Genomic DNA, 16,370 nt, shown 5'->3' with positions numbered 1-16,370 from the left:
CCGTGAGGACTCGGATGAAGAACGGGCTCCGAGGCAGCAAGGTGAGCGGCAGGAGGAGCCAGAGCTGCCCTCCCGACTCGGACCTGGTTTGGGTCGGGCTGCATCTCAGGACGTAACCAGGGAACAGGTTTGCTGGTGCAGAAAACAAGCAAGATGCACAACAGTGTATCGCACAGTGAGGGGCTGTTCCCGTAAACTTGCACGTGTGCAACGTAATCATGTATATTTATAGATGCATTAATAAGCAGTAAATGTGTAAGAACATAAAGTGAGCGAGAAATAACTAATTCAGAAGAGTCGTCAGCACAAGAGAGGGAGGCAGGTCTGGCCACTGAGGAGGGTCCCCACACCTGGCTGCACGATGGCCTGCATGGAGACGGGCGGGGAACAGTGTTAACCGTGGTGGTGACGGGAGTGGGGGAGGGCCAGGGTCGGGAGGGGTTGATCGCCATATGATTTCCTGATGTCGGCCCATGTTCTGTCCAGTATCGTGAGTGTTCAGAGGGTGGGGTCATTCCACTTTCATGGGTCTGGGGTTGACACACAGCTGAAGTCAAGATGTGATCTACAACTTCACTGGAATTCTGTTTCTGGGGTCAGCACACTGTGGGTGCTGACCAGAGTCTAATGACTAAGGAAGGGCGTGGGTGGCCAGTATGTGCCCAGGGGGAGGATACCAGAGAAAGGAGGCTGGGGGGTCGAGGTGCCCTCAGCCAGGACAAGGCCAGTGTGAATGAAGAAAACAGGACGGAGAAAGGGTTATGTTGAAGACATGGAGTTTTGTGTGCAGTTACTTTTACTACATTTTTGTCAGGAGAGGACAATTTATTTTTTAATAAACGTAATACTTTATGAACAAAGGGTGAAGCATAGATGACACTTTGTCTATTTTTTTATCATTCTAATGAAATTAGTGGGTGGCCCAAAGAGAAGCATAGGCCTTAATGATACCTCAGAAAACATTTTCCAATCATCCTGGGATTGTTCTTGGACTACTCTTGTTACAAAAAATAACTCACACACGGGAAAGATGGCGAGGCATAGACTTTCATTATGTGTGGGCTCGGAGGGGTTAAATACCCAAATTCTGAGGAAAGAGCTTAAGCTGGAGTTTCCTTTAAATACTTGTTACAAGGCAAAAAGGGAGTGGGGGAAACAACTGCTACAAGCAAGCATCCAGAAGCAGAAGGGAAGGTTAGTGCTTTGGCCTTGAGATAACTGTTGCCTTGGGAACGGCTGCCGGTCAGCTCCTTCCTAAAAATAGCTACTGCTCAGCTATGTCCTGTCACATTAAAACAAAAGGCACTGTGAAATTTTGCAGGTGTTACAGAGAGCACTGCTTATCAAAGAAGCTGCAGAGCATAGAAGCTTTTTCATGGGGTTTTCTTTTCCTGCCACACTCTCATTCAGAATTCTGTGTCCCTAATAAGAATCTCCAGATTCTGGAAACTTACCAACCAAAACACTGATTTCTTGTCATCTTTCAGTGAAACCTTGGGTGGCCTTCAGAAGAGAACACAGTAAACACCAGAAGGTGAGTATTTCCCAAATTCTGTTGACAACAAAATTTTCCTCACGGATAGAAATGCAGGTAAGAGCAGGAAAATGCGAGAAGTATCTTAGGAACTGCCACCTTCCTTTCCTGGTCTCTTCTACACACTGTCCAACATTATCATCCCTTTTTAAAGATTTTTATCTATCAATTTTCTGGAGAGATGGGAATAGAGGGAGAAAGAAAGGGAGAGAAATATGAATAGGTTACCTCTCCCACACCCCCAAGTGGGGGACCTGGTCCATAGCCCAGGCATGTGCCCTGACCAGGAATGGAACTGGTGACCTTTCAGTCTGCAGGCCAGTGCTCAATCCACTGAGCCACACCAGCCAGGGGTCATCATCATCTTAATGGTTAACAACTACAGCAGCAATAGTAACTACCATTTGTTTCATTCTCACAGTGTTTCAGACTTTAAGAATTCTATGTGAATTAACTCACTCACACATACAACAACCTGATGAGGAAGGTACTGTAACTGTCACCATTTACAATGAGGAATCTTTCAGAGATATAGAAATCTTTGACTTTATGTCTAAGATCACAGTATCAGTGGTTGTGCAGTCTAATCCATAGTTTCTTCTCTAAACCACTTACAAACTCATTAAAACTTTCTGTTTTCTCTGGCCACTGTGAATTGGTTGGGTGTCATCCTGCAAAGCAAAAGATCACCCGTTTGATTCCTGGTCAGAGCGCATGTCTGTGTTGTGGGCCAGGTTCCCAGTGGGGGTATTTGTGAGAAGTGACTGATCAATGAAACATCTCTCATGTTGAGGATACTGTCCAGCAGGTATCCATCTCAGCTGCGGATGTTCATCAAAACATGCTAAAAACATACACAGAGACAACCAGGTCCTGTGGGGGAATCGGGACAGAATGGTTACTCCTCACGTGGGGAGCACCTTAGCTACCCTCTCTCCTGGAGAGTGCCGTGGCCACTCCTCATGTGGGGAGCGCCCCGTGTCCATACCCAAGCAGATTTTTATTGAGAAAAAACAGACTTAGTTTGTGGATTCACAGTCTGGCAGAAAAGATCAAAAGATGTAAACAGCTTACAAAGATGGGGGCAGTACTCCTGCTGAGAATCCGGGCAAGGTTTGGTTTTTTAACATATGAAAGAGGTACAGGTTCCAAAAGTTTCCTGCCTGTGTTTTTAAATTCCAAGTTAATAACATCCTCCAGCTAACCTTCACAGGATCTTGCATATTCTATGTCCCAGGCCTGATTACCCCAGGGGTCCCCCGTTTCTGGTCTGGGCTATTTTGCCCCTGCAGGCAGGAGACAGAGGCAGCCAGGAAACTTGGATTTCTCACATCCAAGAACAAGGACTCAGGCTTTGACAAAGCCAAAGGGGGCAGGGGTTGATGTCTGATCACCCCCTTCATTTCCACAGCCCCGTGAGTTTTGTGTCTGTCATTCCTTCATGAACGCGTCTGTCTTAGATTCATTCTTTATCCAAGAGAATTGTTACCCGTCATTGACTGCCGTTCATGCCAGGGAAATAAGTTTTGTCTCCTTCAGTGGCTCCTGGTCAAGAGGTCTTTCACTCACCTTAAGTCACTGGGGGTTACAGCTTCCTGAGACCAGGCAGGACGGCCCCCAACACTCTCACATTGATATTTCTCTCCCTCTTTCTCCCTGCCTTCCCCTCTCTCAAAAAAAATAACTAAATCTTTAAATTAAAAAATAAAACTTTCTTGAGTGCAGGCTGGGAAGCAAAGTGTCCCAGGTTCGATTCCCAGCCAGGGTACATGCCTGGGTCGCAGGCCATAACCCCCAGCAACCACACATTGATGTTTCTCTCTCTCTCTGTCTATCTCCCTCCCTTCCCTCCCTAAAAATAAATAAATAAAATCTTTCAATTAAAAAATAAAACTTTCATAGTTTTCTAAAGTTTACATTGTCTTATACATGTCATTACATCACTCATCTGACTGATGGTTTCAAACAAAGTTCTCTGCTATGCTGAAGTGAGAGATGCACTATACCCTCTGACTAAGGAAAGCGTACAATGTGTAGGCAGTTGATACAGTGAATGGTCCCAGGTGAAGAAGAATGTAAAATGTCCAGGATCAGAGCCTCCCACTCTAATCAAAGAGCATCTCCCACCCATGAGGAGCCTCAGGTTTGATGATTGAGAAACAACAAATAATAAATGACTTAAGGGCTTCATATAGATTACACACTCCTCAACAGAAGCTCATCTGTCTGGAACTCATTCCAAATGCCCTTTCTTATAGGGTGAAGTAACAGCTTCTTTGTCTGAGCTCTAATGAGGCCACTCTCATCCTGTTTAGAATCATTTGTTCAGCCTGCCTACCTCTGTGTTGTGAGCCTGGTCCATACCTAAGGCTTCTCAGAGGTCTCAGGCTCAGATCAGGGTTCCTGAGGGCTCCCGAATGTTTGCTGAATGAATGATTTCACGATTACAAAATAAACTAGAAGATGATTAATGAACGCTGAAGGTAATTTCTGTGAGATTGAAATATGGAGAGAGCTGAGGGGTACATTGATAGCAGAACATTCATGCTGTATTACACAATTCACAGACCACTTTGTTGAACATTATTTAATTGCATGTTCACTAGAACATTAAAAATTGACATGTTATATATCAGGACACTAAAGACAACTAGCTACTGGCACAGCCTTATTCAAACAATTGGTGGGAACCAGGTAATCTAAGTACAAATATTCTTTCCAAGGTACTGCAAACTTTATCAGCATCTTATTTATTGTCTAGATATGTTTCTGCCAACTATTTCTGTATTCTCTTCCCCACATCCCTCACTCTCAATATTATAGAGACAGTTGAAAGAAAAGGGCCATTAGGCATGAGTTCTAATCTTGGATTCATTACCCACATTGGTCCTAACCCTCTAATATTCATACTCTCTAGATATTTCCAAGGGTTGAAGTATTAAAGACATGTATTAAAGCATGTAAGATATATAATAAGCCTTAAAACATTAAATACACCTTTTAATATGTGACTCTTACATTGAAGGCAACATCCAGGGTGCCATTAAGCAAGGAATATAGTTTGAAGGAATTGTCAGGAACAGCAAATTGGATGACTGCAAATGACTCAGAGCATGCCCAGAAACCAGTGTCCCCTCCTGGAGAAGCATGTGTCTTTGAAAAGCACACTAGACAAAAATTGGGTAAGAGAAAATAATTTGGGAACTTTAGTTCCTCTAAGTCCTATAGAAGGGCTGATAAGTATGACCTAGGTATGTGGGGTGGACTTTGGGTAGGCCTGGATTTAAGCTGGGCTAAGCTGAAGACTGAAGTTAGCAATGGACCTTTGGGAAAATCCTATAAATTCTCTGAGCTCCTGAATGCTAATATGTAAAGTGAACATAAGGAAACATCACTCATATATTGTTTGAAAACATTAAATTGAATTTAAAACAGTTGACACAAGTTGTCCAGTAAATCCATCTGTGATAATAGCAACCACGCTTTATTGGTGTTGTGTGCCCAGGCCTTTACTCAATGCCTAACACATAATGTGCATTCCATAAATATTTTATGAATGACTAAAGACTGGCAACTAAAATGGGAAAGATTGGCTGGTAATGGGAAAATCTAGAAACTAAAATAGAATCAGTCGTCTGTAGTTAGAGTCTTAGTCTTTTGAACCAATAGTTAATGGAATAAAATACCAGAGTATGCAAAAGGACAGGTAATCATTTGATGGGAGGAGATTGTGTTATCTGACAAAATGAGAACTAACACTCCACACCACACCAACCTCGCTTACTTACCTGGCCTTCTCCAACTTAGAACTCGGGAGAAAGGAGATGGACATGAAGGTGTACATCCTACAAGAAAGAAAGGGCCATGTGTACCAAGAGGTCAACGAGCCCCAGGATGATGACTCCCTTTGTAAGTGACCCTCACTAAGAAGCATATTGTGATACAATAATTTCATCTAGTCCTTTGGTCCCCAAATCATCCCCTTCCTCTAGTGACCTGGAGTACAGGATTGAGTCTCAGTGATGTCAGTGATGGACTCCCTCTGAAGCTCTTTGTGTCCAGGAACATGTGCTATACCTTCCCTAATCTCTGTTGCTCTCACCTCCAGATTGTGAGAAGTGTCAGAACTTCTTCATCAACAGCTGTGCTGTGCATGGGCCCCCTACATTTGTGAAGGACACTGCAGTGGACAAGGGGCATCCCCACCGCTCAGCCCTCACCCTGCCCCCTGGATTGAGAATCGGGCCATCAGGCATCCCTGAGGCTGGGCTTGGAGTGTGGAATGAGGCAGCTGACTTGCCAGTGGGTCTGCACTTTGGCCCTTATGAAGGACACATCACAGAGGATGGAGAGGCAGCCAAGAGCAGATACTCCTGGCTGGTGAGAACTCTTTACCTCTTCCACTGTCCTCTGCCTTCCCACATTCCTTCTGAGGCTTGGAGCGACCTCACCTCCTATACGCTAGACGTGGAGGGGAGAATGTGGTTAGCTCTGTATACTGACTGGACTTTACATGAACACAGAGCTCCTGTTTAAGGAGCAGAAGTTAAGCGGGAGCAAAGTGGTGCAGACACAAAAGAGTGGCTCCGCCCTTGTGAGGCTCCTGCTCTGATGAACAGGTACACTCAGATGTGTAGATGGTGAGTAAGAAAAATATCATGTGGTCACAGTTGGCAGTTGAATCCCCATGCAGGCTGGAAGAGCTTTGATGACAGTAGAGTAAAATAATTCTTCTGACTATTGCCTCCCCACAAAAACAAAAGTCTTTAACTTCTTTTCTGAAATGCAGATCGCCAAAGGGAGAAACTGCTATGAGTATGTGGATGGAAAGGACAGATCCTGGGCCAACTGGATGAGGTGAGGTCAGCAGGTCTCTGGGTGCCAGAGGGGACTCTCATCCCCCACAAGCCTATATAGCTTTCCCTCTCATCATGCCTCCCTCAGTGCTGTCCTTTAATCCTTTTTTCCTCTTTTTCTCCATACACTGTTCTTTCATTTCAGGGGACATTGAAGAAAAAAGTATAGCATACGTCCTCAAAATGTAAAGCTCTCTGCTAGACACAATGTGGACACTGCAAAGGACCTTGAAGAGCCTAGATTCACCAGAGACACTGGATTACACTTTAACTTATCAAATGAGCATTAATTAAACATTTATTTTATTCCAGTTTACATGAAGGAATACATTACTTAAACAGATCACACAACCCATGTCCTTATGGTGGACTTCTTGCAGACAGATATAAAAATATTGCTTTTAGAAGCATTTAACTATAATTTCCAAGAAGTGCACAGTGTCAAGATACCACTAACCAAGGGTGGCCTGAACCTGTGAGGGCAGCAAACCATCCCGGCCTGCCTTCTGACTAGAGCTGGGCTCTGGGGCCTGCAGAGGAACAGTCATGGGCTCCTGTTCTGAGAGGAGCTCTCTTTTATCAGGGTTAACAGAATGTGAATCAACTACTATTGTTCTGTTTTATTTTACTAAGACAAAAAGACCTGCAATTTTCTATGGTAACCTTGGGCAGGCAAGTGAATGGTACCGTAAATAAAGTGTAAGGGGGTTGGAGAAAGGCCTCTAAAGAGAAAACAGACGTGGGCTGAGTACTGGATAATCACTGAGCTAGTTTAGAAGCAGAGCCCTCAATCAAGCACCAGGTTCTGTGGTGTGAGACAACTTGATACAGAGTTTGGAGAACCCAGAGATCACTGGATATTATGGCCACTCAGGGTGGAGGTTAAGTCTAGAACTGGGTTTTAGAAAATGGTGATAGGCAGCATTAGCACTGCAAGCAGGACTTGGAGGCAGGAATTCACATGACATGCTGACAGACACTCAGACACTAAACAAAGGTTCCCGGGAGCATGAGGGGCAGTGGGTAACACCAGAGCCTGAGGGCCTTAAGAATCAGTGAGGAGATGGACATGGATGTAACAGGCACTGGGAACTCATCACTGTGGTTTTCTTTCCCTTCCTCTGCCTCAATCCCAGGTATGTGAACTGTGCCCGGGATGATGAAGAACAGAACCTGGTGGCCTTTCAATACCACGGGCAGATTTTCTACCGAACCTGCCGGGTCATCAGGCCGGGCTGTGAGCTGCTGGTCTGGTTCGGGGACGAGTATGGCCAGGAGCTGGGCAGCAAGTGGGGCAGCAAGTGGAAAACAGAGCTTGCGGCCAGGAGAGGTAGGCACCACTGTTCTTCAAAACAGAAAGAAAAGAGATAATTCTCCATAGAAATATCCATGATCCAACTCCCAAGTAGAGTAAAATCCACTCTAAAGTCAGTAAAGTTTCAACTGAGATGCTTCAGAAATTCACCATTCATTCATATGCCTTTGACTCTTAGGTAAAATTTTTATATTTTTTATTTTTAAAATATTTCATGAACAAAATACACAACTACATATAGTACTGAAATACTGAGAGGCAACAAAAAAAGTGTTTTCAAGCACTAACCAGTTCTCTCACCAAGGCAGTTTTTCTGACACTTTTATAGCTGTTTCTTCTTAATTTTCCTCCATGCTTCTAAATAAAACGTTTTTGTTTATAGGCATTCATTATTTTTTAAAGATTTTGCCCTGGCTGGTGTGACTGAGGGGATTGAGTGCCATCCTGTAAACCAAAGGGTTGCCAGTTTGATTCCCAGTCAGGACACATGCCTGGGTTTCAGGCCAGGTCCCCAGTATGGAGCAAGTGAGAGGCAACCACACATTGATGTTTCTCTCCCTCTCTTGCCCTCCCTTCCCCTTTTCTGAAAAGAAACAAATATATAAATAAAATCTTTTTAACCAAGATTTTATTTATTTTTACAGAGAGTGGAAAGTATGTAGAAAGAAAAACCAGTGTGCAAGGGAAATATTAATCGGTTATCTATGGCATACCCCTAACTGGCCCACAACCCTGCCATGTTCCATGACTGGAAATCGAACTTATAACCTGTCAGTTTGTGAGACAACACCCAACCCACCAAGCCACACCATTCAGGCTGGACACATTCGTTCATTATTTCAGTGAATTGTCGGTCAAGATCATACTCTGTGGCACACAGGTCCTGAGACATGGCAGTACAGATTAATATGAGGATGAGAATCACTCCTCTTGAGGAGCTGACCAATAATGGAGGAAAACCCATGCTGAGTGCTTGCATGTGCATAACACTACCCAGTGGTTAGTGCTTTGGAGAAAACTATCCAGGACAAGTGCCTGGGAATCAGTGTGAGGGGAGGTGCGGTATAGCACATGGTCTGGGAAGGGCTCTCTCCGGAGATAACATTTACAAAAATACCTGCGGGTGGAGGATCCCAGGCAGAGGGAGCAGCTAGTGCAGGGAAAAAAAGAGGTGGGGCATGGAATTGGCTGAGGGTCACTCAGGGCTTCTCTCAGCATGCAGAATAAGAACACATATGGATGCTTAGCAGCCCAGAAATGCAGTGCCCATGATCCTGAGTTGAGACACTGGGGACTTTTCTGAGTGCAAGTGTGCAGTCAGCTATAGAGTGGTGTGTTCTCTGTTCTGATTATGCTTTGTTAATTTTTAGAAAATAAACTCCAACCCTGGCTGGCGTAGCTCAGTGGATTGAGTGTGGGCTGCGAACCAAAGAGTCACAGGTTCGATTCCCAGTCAGGGCACATGCCTGGGTGGCAGACCACAGCCCCCAGCAACCACACATTGATGATTCTCTCTCTCTTTCTCCCTCCCTTCCCTCTCTAAAAATAAGTAAATAAAATCTTTTTTAAAAAGAAAAGAAAAGACACTCGAGTGGGGAATCCCCTCAGAGATCACTTCATCTCCAAGTGAGAGCACATGGTGGATTGTCCAGAGAGAAACAGGAGTCAGAGTCAAGTGTGTAAGATGTGTGGTTGGAAAAATATTTTGAAACGGGACTTCTCAGTGTATTTGAAATGGAATAACACTGAATGAAATGAGGCATAAATATTTGGTGGGAAGCTTGAGGAATCAGTCTTTCTAAGATTTTATTTATTTACTTTTGGAGAGGAAGAGGAAGAAAGACAGGGAAACATCAATGTGTGGTTGCCTCTCACACGCCCCCTACTGGGGACCTGAGCCACAACCTAGGCAGGTGCCCTGCCTGGGAATCTAACCTGTGAGTCCTTGCTCCACAGGCCGGCACTCAGTCCACTGAGCCACACAAGCAAGGGCAGGAAAGATATTATTTTATAGTTGTGAAAAACTGAAAGAGAAGCAATTCCTAGTTTTCCTCTTTAACATGACTTAGAGGACACCTGTAGAGAGGAAAGGTCACTGCAGTTCAGGGAGTGAAATTGCCTCTCCTGCTACTCGAAAGTCCTTAGTCTGAGCAATATTAGCAAAAACCTTGATGTGGGCTTTCTGGATTTCTGAAGAAAATGCACTGCATACAAATAAAAAGATAGATAGACTGTGAGTGGACACTTTGTGGGAGATAGAGCTTGCGATGTCACCGTAATAAGAAGGATTCATGGGGCAGGTCTTACCAGGAGACAGGTGCAGCCCAGGCATTCTCACCAACATCCCTGACCAAATCTTTCTCTTTCAGCAGAACCAAAGCCAGAGGTCCACCCATGTCCATCCTGCTCTCTGGCCTTCTCCAGTCAGAAATTCCTCAGCCAGCACATGAAACTCAGTCATCCCTCTCAGATTCTCCCGGGAACATCTGCAAGAAAACACCTCCAAGCAGAGGAACCCTGTCCAGAGGATCAGAATCAGCAGCAGCAACATAGTAGTACACACAGCTGGAAGGATAAAGCTGAAGGTCAGGAAGTTAGAGAAGGGTCCAAACCTTTGCTTAAAAGGCTCAGTCAGAGGAGAATCTTAAGGCCCTTTTTCCAAACTTCCAAAAGACAAATGAGGGGCTCTAGTAAGCCTGAGAGAATGATGGAGGAAGAGCCCTGCAGAGGCCAGGAAGAGAGTCCAGAGAGCACAGGCAAGTTATTTGTGAAAGTAGGAATGTCAAAAATTGTAACAATGGAGCACAGAGGGTGTTGGCAAGGCTTCAGTGATGGGTCACAGCTCATCACACACCAGAGGACACACTCAGGGGAGAAGCTCTATGTTTGCAGGGAGTGCGGGCGAGGCTTTACACGGAAGTCACATCTCATCACACACCAGAGGACACACTCAGGGGAGAAGCCCTATGTTTGTAGGGAGTGTGGGAGAGGCTTTACACAGCGGTCACATCTCATCATACACCAGAGGACACACTCTGGGGAGAAGCCCTATGTTTGCAGGGAGTGTGGGCAAGGCTTTACACGGAAGTCACATGTCATCACACACCAGAGGACACACTCAGGGGAGAAGCCCTATGTTTGCAGGGAGTGTGGGCGAGGCTTTACACAGAAGTCAGATCTCATCAGACACCAGAGGACACACTCAGGGGAGAAGCCCTATGTTTGCAGGGAGTGTGGGCAAGACTTTATACGGAAGTCACAGCTCATTACACACCAGAGGACACACTCGGGAGAGAAGCCCTATGTTTGCAGGGAGTGTGGGCAAAGCTTTACATGGAAGTCACATCTCATCACACACCAGAGGACACACTCAGGAGAGAAGCCCTATGTTTGCAGGGAGTGTGGGCGAGGCTTTACAGACAAGTCGGGTCTCATCAGACACCAGAGGACACACTCAGGGGAGAAACCCTGTGTTTGCAGGGAGTGTGGGCGAGGCTTTACATGCAAGTCACATCTCATCACACACCAGAGGACACACTCAGGGGAGAAGCCCTATATTTGCAGGGAGTGTGGGCGAGGCTTTACACAGAAGTCACATCTCATCACACACCAGAGGACACACTCAGGGGAGAAGCCCTATGTTTGCAGGGAATGTGGGAGAGGCTTTACACAGTGGTCACATCTCATCATACACCAGAGGACACACTCTGGGGAGAAGCCCTATGTTTGCAGGGAGTGTGGGCAAGGCCTTACACGGAAGTCACATCTCATCACACACCAGAGGACACACTCAGGAGAGAAGCCCTATGTTTGCAGGGAGTGTGGGCGAGCCTTTACCTGGAAGTCAGATCTCATCAGACACCAGAGGACACACTCAGGGGAGAAGCCCTATGTTTGCAGGGAGTGTGGGCAAGACTTTATACGGAAGTCACAGCTCATTACACACCAGAGGACACACTCGGGAGAGAAGCCCTATGTTTGCAGGGAGTGTGAGCGAGGCTTTACATGCAAGTCAGGTCTCATCAACCACCAGAGGACACACTCAGGAGAGAAGCCCTATGTTTGCAGGGAGTGTGGGAGAGGCTTTACACAGAAGTCAGCTCTCATCAGACACCAGAGGACACACTTGTGAGAGAGGCCCTATATTTGCAGGGAGTGTGGGTGAGGCTTTACAAGGAAGTCACATTTCATCACACACCAGAGGACATATTCTGGGGAGAAACCCTATGTTTGCAGCGAATACAGGCAAGGCTTTATACAGGAGTCACATCTCATCAGACACCAGAGGACACACTCAGGGGAGAAGCCAGGCTTATGAAGAAGAGTGTCTACATAAACAATGTCGATTTCAATAATAAATACCCACTATTATTTCCTTTTAGGCTTTTTTAAAGGAAGGTGTCTTTCTTGAGTTTTGTTTCCCTTCCTGTTTCTCCCCCACCACCACAGCCCAGAGAGAACACCATAAACTCAATATTCTGTGGCTTTCAGCATGGGCCATGGAAGAGGGGCAGAGTCCTGGTGTAATGCTGGCAGAGGGGCTGGCATTGAATATAGTGGGAAGAGGAACCTGTAACTGGAAAAGACACCGGCGTTCCGGCTGCCTGTCACTACCAAACCCAATAAGCAATGACAGCGATTGGATCTTCTATGGGCGTTTTATTCAGATGGCCTATGATTCGAGAAGATGGCTGGTTCATACCCTAACAAACCATCTTCCATCTTCCCCTTTCTTTTCTGGCCAGATCTTTTATAAGGGGCTGGGGGAGGACAAACAAGGTGCGGTGAGGGCTTTACGATTCAGAAGCTGCAACATGCCTGTCCTGGGCAGTTAGCTGTTTCCAAGGGGGAGGGGCAGTTAGTCGCCTGCTTCTTCCTGGAACAAAGGTTGGGATGCCCCCAGGCGGTTAGTAATCTCCAGCCAGTGCCCCCTTTTCCCCGGGAGCCAGGATGGGCCTTATCTGTAGTTTCTGAAACAAAAAACATACACATTACTTGCTAAACTTACGGCTTTTTACCTTAAGCTAAAATTTTCCAAGTCTTGAGTCCCCTATCAATATTCTGTGGCTTTCAGCATGGGTCATGGGAGAGGGGCAGAGTCCTGGTGTAGTGCTGGCAGAGGGGCTGGCATTGAATACCGTGGGAAGGGGAACCCACAGACTGCCACGTGATGCTCACCACCCCCCTCCCACCAGGAGAGACCCTGGAGCTCTCCCAGAAGGCTTGGGGATTCAAGATGAGTAGAGAGGCCTTCAGCAGCAAATCACATTCCTAGTGTAGCTGCCAGCCTCTAAGGTACCCCCCAAATGCACATGCTGTCACCCCTGCCCTTGTACAGTCCCTCCACACAACCAAGCTGGTCTGTTATGAAAATGGTCTGTGGCTCTCAAAGCTAAGTCAGAAACAGAAACCTGTTTCAGCCTTGCTTGCATAGTTCACACAATCTCAGACCACCCTGTGCAGGAAGCTGGGTGCTTACACAACACCCCCCACCACGCCCACCTACCAGTGGCTGGCAGCCACCATCCTTGTTTTGAAGTGCAGGCTCCGAGAAGTGACTGCAGCCTGACATCTGCTGGATTCTGAGCCTCGGGATTCTTGCCCTTGCCCAGAAGCTCATTGTTTAATGGAGAGGATGGTCCTTCTAGGTGGGTGCCTCAGGGGCTCATCTGCTCTCTGGGTGGCACTGGGTGAATGAGCCCAACCTGCCTCTGATCCCCAGGGTGGAGTACCATGTGTCTGTCTGCTGAGGGTGCCCATGTACAGCCTGATGGTTCAAGGTGACGGCCTCCAAGGTGACAAGTTGAGTTCTACAGTGACAGCTGGACTCACACTCACTGACAGCAACAGCCACCCTCCTGTCTCCAGTCTGACCATATCCAGCAGGGGCCAGCACACACCCTATGAACTATGTTCTCTGGTGACTCATGTGTCACTGTGTTGAGCCACAGTGTCGCCTGGGTCCGTGGCCCTAGCCAGGTGGCTCATTAGAACCCTCTGGGCCTCACTGAGACACACTGACCAACCCTCTATCCCAGGGCAAGGGCAACCACCCCTGGGAAGTGACCCAAACAGGGAGACCAGTGAGGTGGACAGGGTCCATGACAAAATCCAGCCACGCTTGCTCTGGGGTCAGACGAGGGACTCTGCCTCCAACCACAAATTCCCATCACAGTGGCGTCAGGGATGGGCACAGGCACCTTCCTGTGACAGTCCAGCCACCATGGCATGTGGGCCTCCCTGTGGTCAGTGCTTGTCCAGACAGCAGCCAGACCAGCCAAGTTCTCAGATCTCTGCTCAGGGTCTTGGCTGACCAAAAAGAAATATCAGTTCTGGGTTACAGAGCAGCATGTGCTGCATGTTTTACCTGCATGGTCTCAAGTCTATGAGGCAGAAACACCTTCAGCCACGTGCCTGGAAAGGTCAGCAAGATGGATCAAGAGCACAACTACAGTAAGGCTCTGGGACACAGTCCAGGCCCAGAGACCCAGCTGCCAGGCAGCCCAGCAGCAGCACCAGGCACACAGCTTCAGCTGTCTTTCTGCTCTGTCTTCCTGAGCCTGAGTTTTGTCCTCCTGGTAGCGAGGGGCTCCTGCACTTCCAGCATCACATTCGTCCAGTCCCAGAGACAGGGAGCGAGGAGGGTGGAAGCCAGTTTTCTTTTGAACTGGGAGGCCACTACTGCGGGGCTTGTTACAGCTGGGAAGCCCTCCCCACGCTGGATGAAGCCACAGTTTGTGTCCTTTGATTCCAAGACAGAGAAGCCAGGAAATAGGGAACTGCTCCATGTGGCGTGGGGAACGCAGCCCAGCCCCTACTTAGAAAGGCCAGTGGGGAGTGAGGTTGGCACACAGGACCCACACCCATGGATAGGTTTTCCTGTGAGAATCAGGCCTACATTGTACCTAGGCTGCCATGAGGCTTGCTTTTGTTAAAACTCCCTCACCCTGGATTGAAGCAGCAAACGTTTACTGCATGTCTTTAACTTCCTAAAATCTGTGCTAAACCTCCCAAGCATGGTGTGTAACTGGTTCAACCACTTTTCCCCTTGATGTGCAACATTCTTCTCTTTGAAGTAACTAGCAACATTCTTTCCTTTGTTATCTGTAAAAGGTAATCACCTACAGTGAACCTGTGCATAGTAAATGAGGAGCATCCTTGATGTAATGTGCCCAGAAACGCAATCAAACTTGTCCAGGCAGGGGTCGGGGGTGCTCTCTCTCACTTACAGAGCAGCCATGCCATCCCTTTTCTCCACAGGACTTCTGTACTCCGTGTGAATTTGTCCCTCAAAGCTACAACACACAGACCACATGGGGTGGGGTCCATATCACCAGGACACAGACAGAGAATGGCAGGAGTTTGTGCCCTGATTCCCAGTGACAGAAATGTGAAAGCACGTCAGGACACTACTCTCTCGTCTAAGTGGTCCCGAGCAGTAAACCCAGCTCTGCCACCAAGGTGACAGGCGGATGTCAGAATCTCACTTGAGGCTGTCGGGCATTCCAGCTGGGCTCTACCTAAGATTGCACAGGCCTGGCTCAGTGACACAACCACCGGCCTGCAGTGATCGAGGAACGCTGTGGATGGCTCTTTGAAACACGAGAAAAACATACACAGAGACAACCAGACCCTGTGGGGAAATAGGGACGGAACAGCCACTCTCTCTACTGGGGAGCGCCATGGCCACCCTCTCTAATGGAGAGCGTGCCGTCTTTCCACCCAAGCAGATTTTTATTGAGAATACAGACTCAGTTTGTGGATTTATAGTCTGGCAAAAAAGATCAAAAGGAATAGGTAACTTTCAAAGGTGCTGGCAGAACTCCCGCTGGGATTCTGGGCAAAGTTTGGAGTTTTATCATTTGAAAGGACTACCGGGCCCAAAGGGCTAGTTTGGGTTTCCTGCCCGTGCCTTCATATTCTAACTCAATAACATCCTTCAGCAAACAGATCTCACAGGATCTTGCATATTTTATGCCCCAGGCCTGATTACCCCGGGGGTCCACAGACTCTGGTCTGGACTGCACCGCCCTGCTATTTCCGCAGGCCTGAGTCGGGCAGAGGAGACAAAGGCAGCCAGGAGACTTGGATTTCTCACATCTAAGAACAAGGACTCAGGCTTTGACAAAGCCGAGGGGGCAGGGGTTGATGTCCATCACCCCTTCATTTCCATAGCCCCAAGTCTCTTTCCTGAGGCCTCCTTGTGATCATGCCTGTCTTAGGCGATTCCCCTGTGGGAAATCTTACCCGTCATTGGCTAACTGATCAAGCATAGGAGGCCAGGCACACAACAGGCAGTGTTCATGCCAGGGAAATAAGTTTTTGTCTCCTTAGTAGCTTCTGGTCTAGAGGTCTCTCACTCAGCCAAGGGGGGGTTACAGCTTCCTGAGACCAGGCAGAGTGGACCCCAACAGCTCAGGATGGAGAAATTTTCTCCTCTCGGAAACACAGTCAGAGGGGCTGTGACAGGAAGGTAGTAGTGGTGGTAGGGGGGACTGGCAGCAGAGGACACTCCAGGCCTGACTTCTGGCTCCACTCCCAGCCCTGCAGGGCTGACAGCCAGACTCATGGCCTGAGGGTGTGCAGTCTTGGCACAGCCTTTTATAGACACTGCGGCCTCCTCCTCCTGCCAGTGGACCACCTGGGATCAGGACTGTGAGGTGTT

The 16,370-nt window shown here is 47.4% G+C and overlaps 1 protein-coding gene across 1 annotated transcript in view; it reads left to right on the top strand.

Annotated features, from left to right (window-relative positions):
* The first annotated feature begins 1,487 nt into the window (after positions 1 to 1,487).
* The window catches only part of LOC114513969 (histone-lysine N-methyltransferase PRDM9-like), a 25,631-nt gene continuing 10,748 nt past the window's right edge, over positions 1,488 to 16,370 (top strand). The window contains exons 1-7 of the mRNA XM_036019834.1: positions 1,488 to 1,591; positions 4,560 to 4,716; positions 5,342 to 5,443; positions 5,643 to 5,914; positions 6,324 to 6,391; positions 7,527 to 7,720; positions 10,075 to 10,298. Of these exons, the coding sequence (XP_035875727.1) occupies positions 1,586 to 1,591; positions 4,560 to 4,716; positions 5,342 to 5,443; positions 5,643 to 5,914; positions 6,324 to 6,391; positions 7,527 to 7,720; positions 10,075 to 10,298 (1,023 nt within the window). The 5' untranslated portion in view covers positions 1,488 to 1,585. The remainder of the gene's footprint in view (positions 1,592 to 4,559; positions 4,717 to 5,341; positions 5,444 to 5,642; positions 5,915 to 6,323; positions 6,392 to 7,526; positions 7,721 to 10,074; positions 10,299 to 16,370) is intronic.

Source organism: Phyllostomus discolor, chromosome 2 (assembly GCF_004126475.2).
Source record: "Phyllostomus discolor isolate MPI-MPIP mPhyDis1 chromosome 2, mPhyDis1.pri.v3, whole genome shotgun sequence".
NCBI lineage: Eukaryota > Metazoa > Chordata > Mammalia > Chiroptera > Phyllostomidae > Phyllostomus > Phyllostomus discolor.
This window is presented reverse-complemented; position numbering and strand designations above follow the sequence as displayed.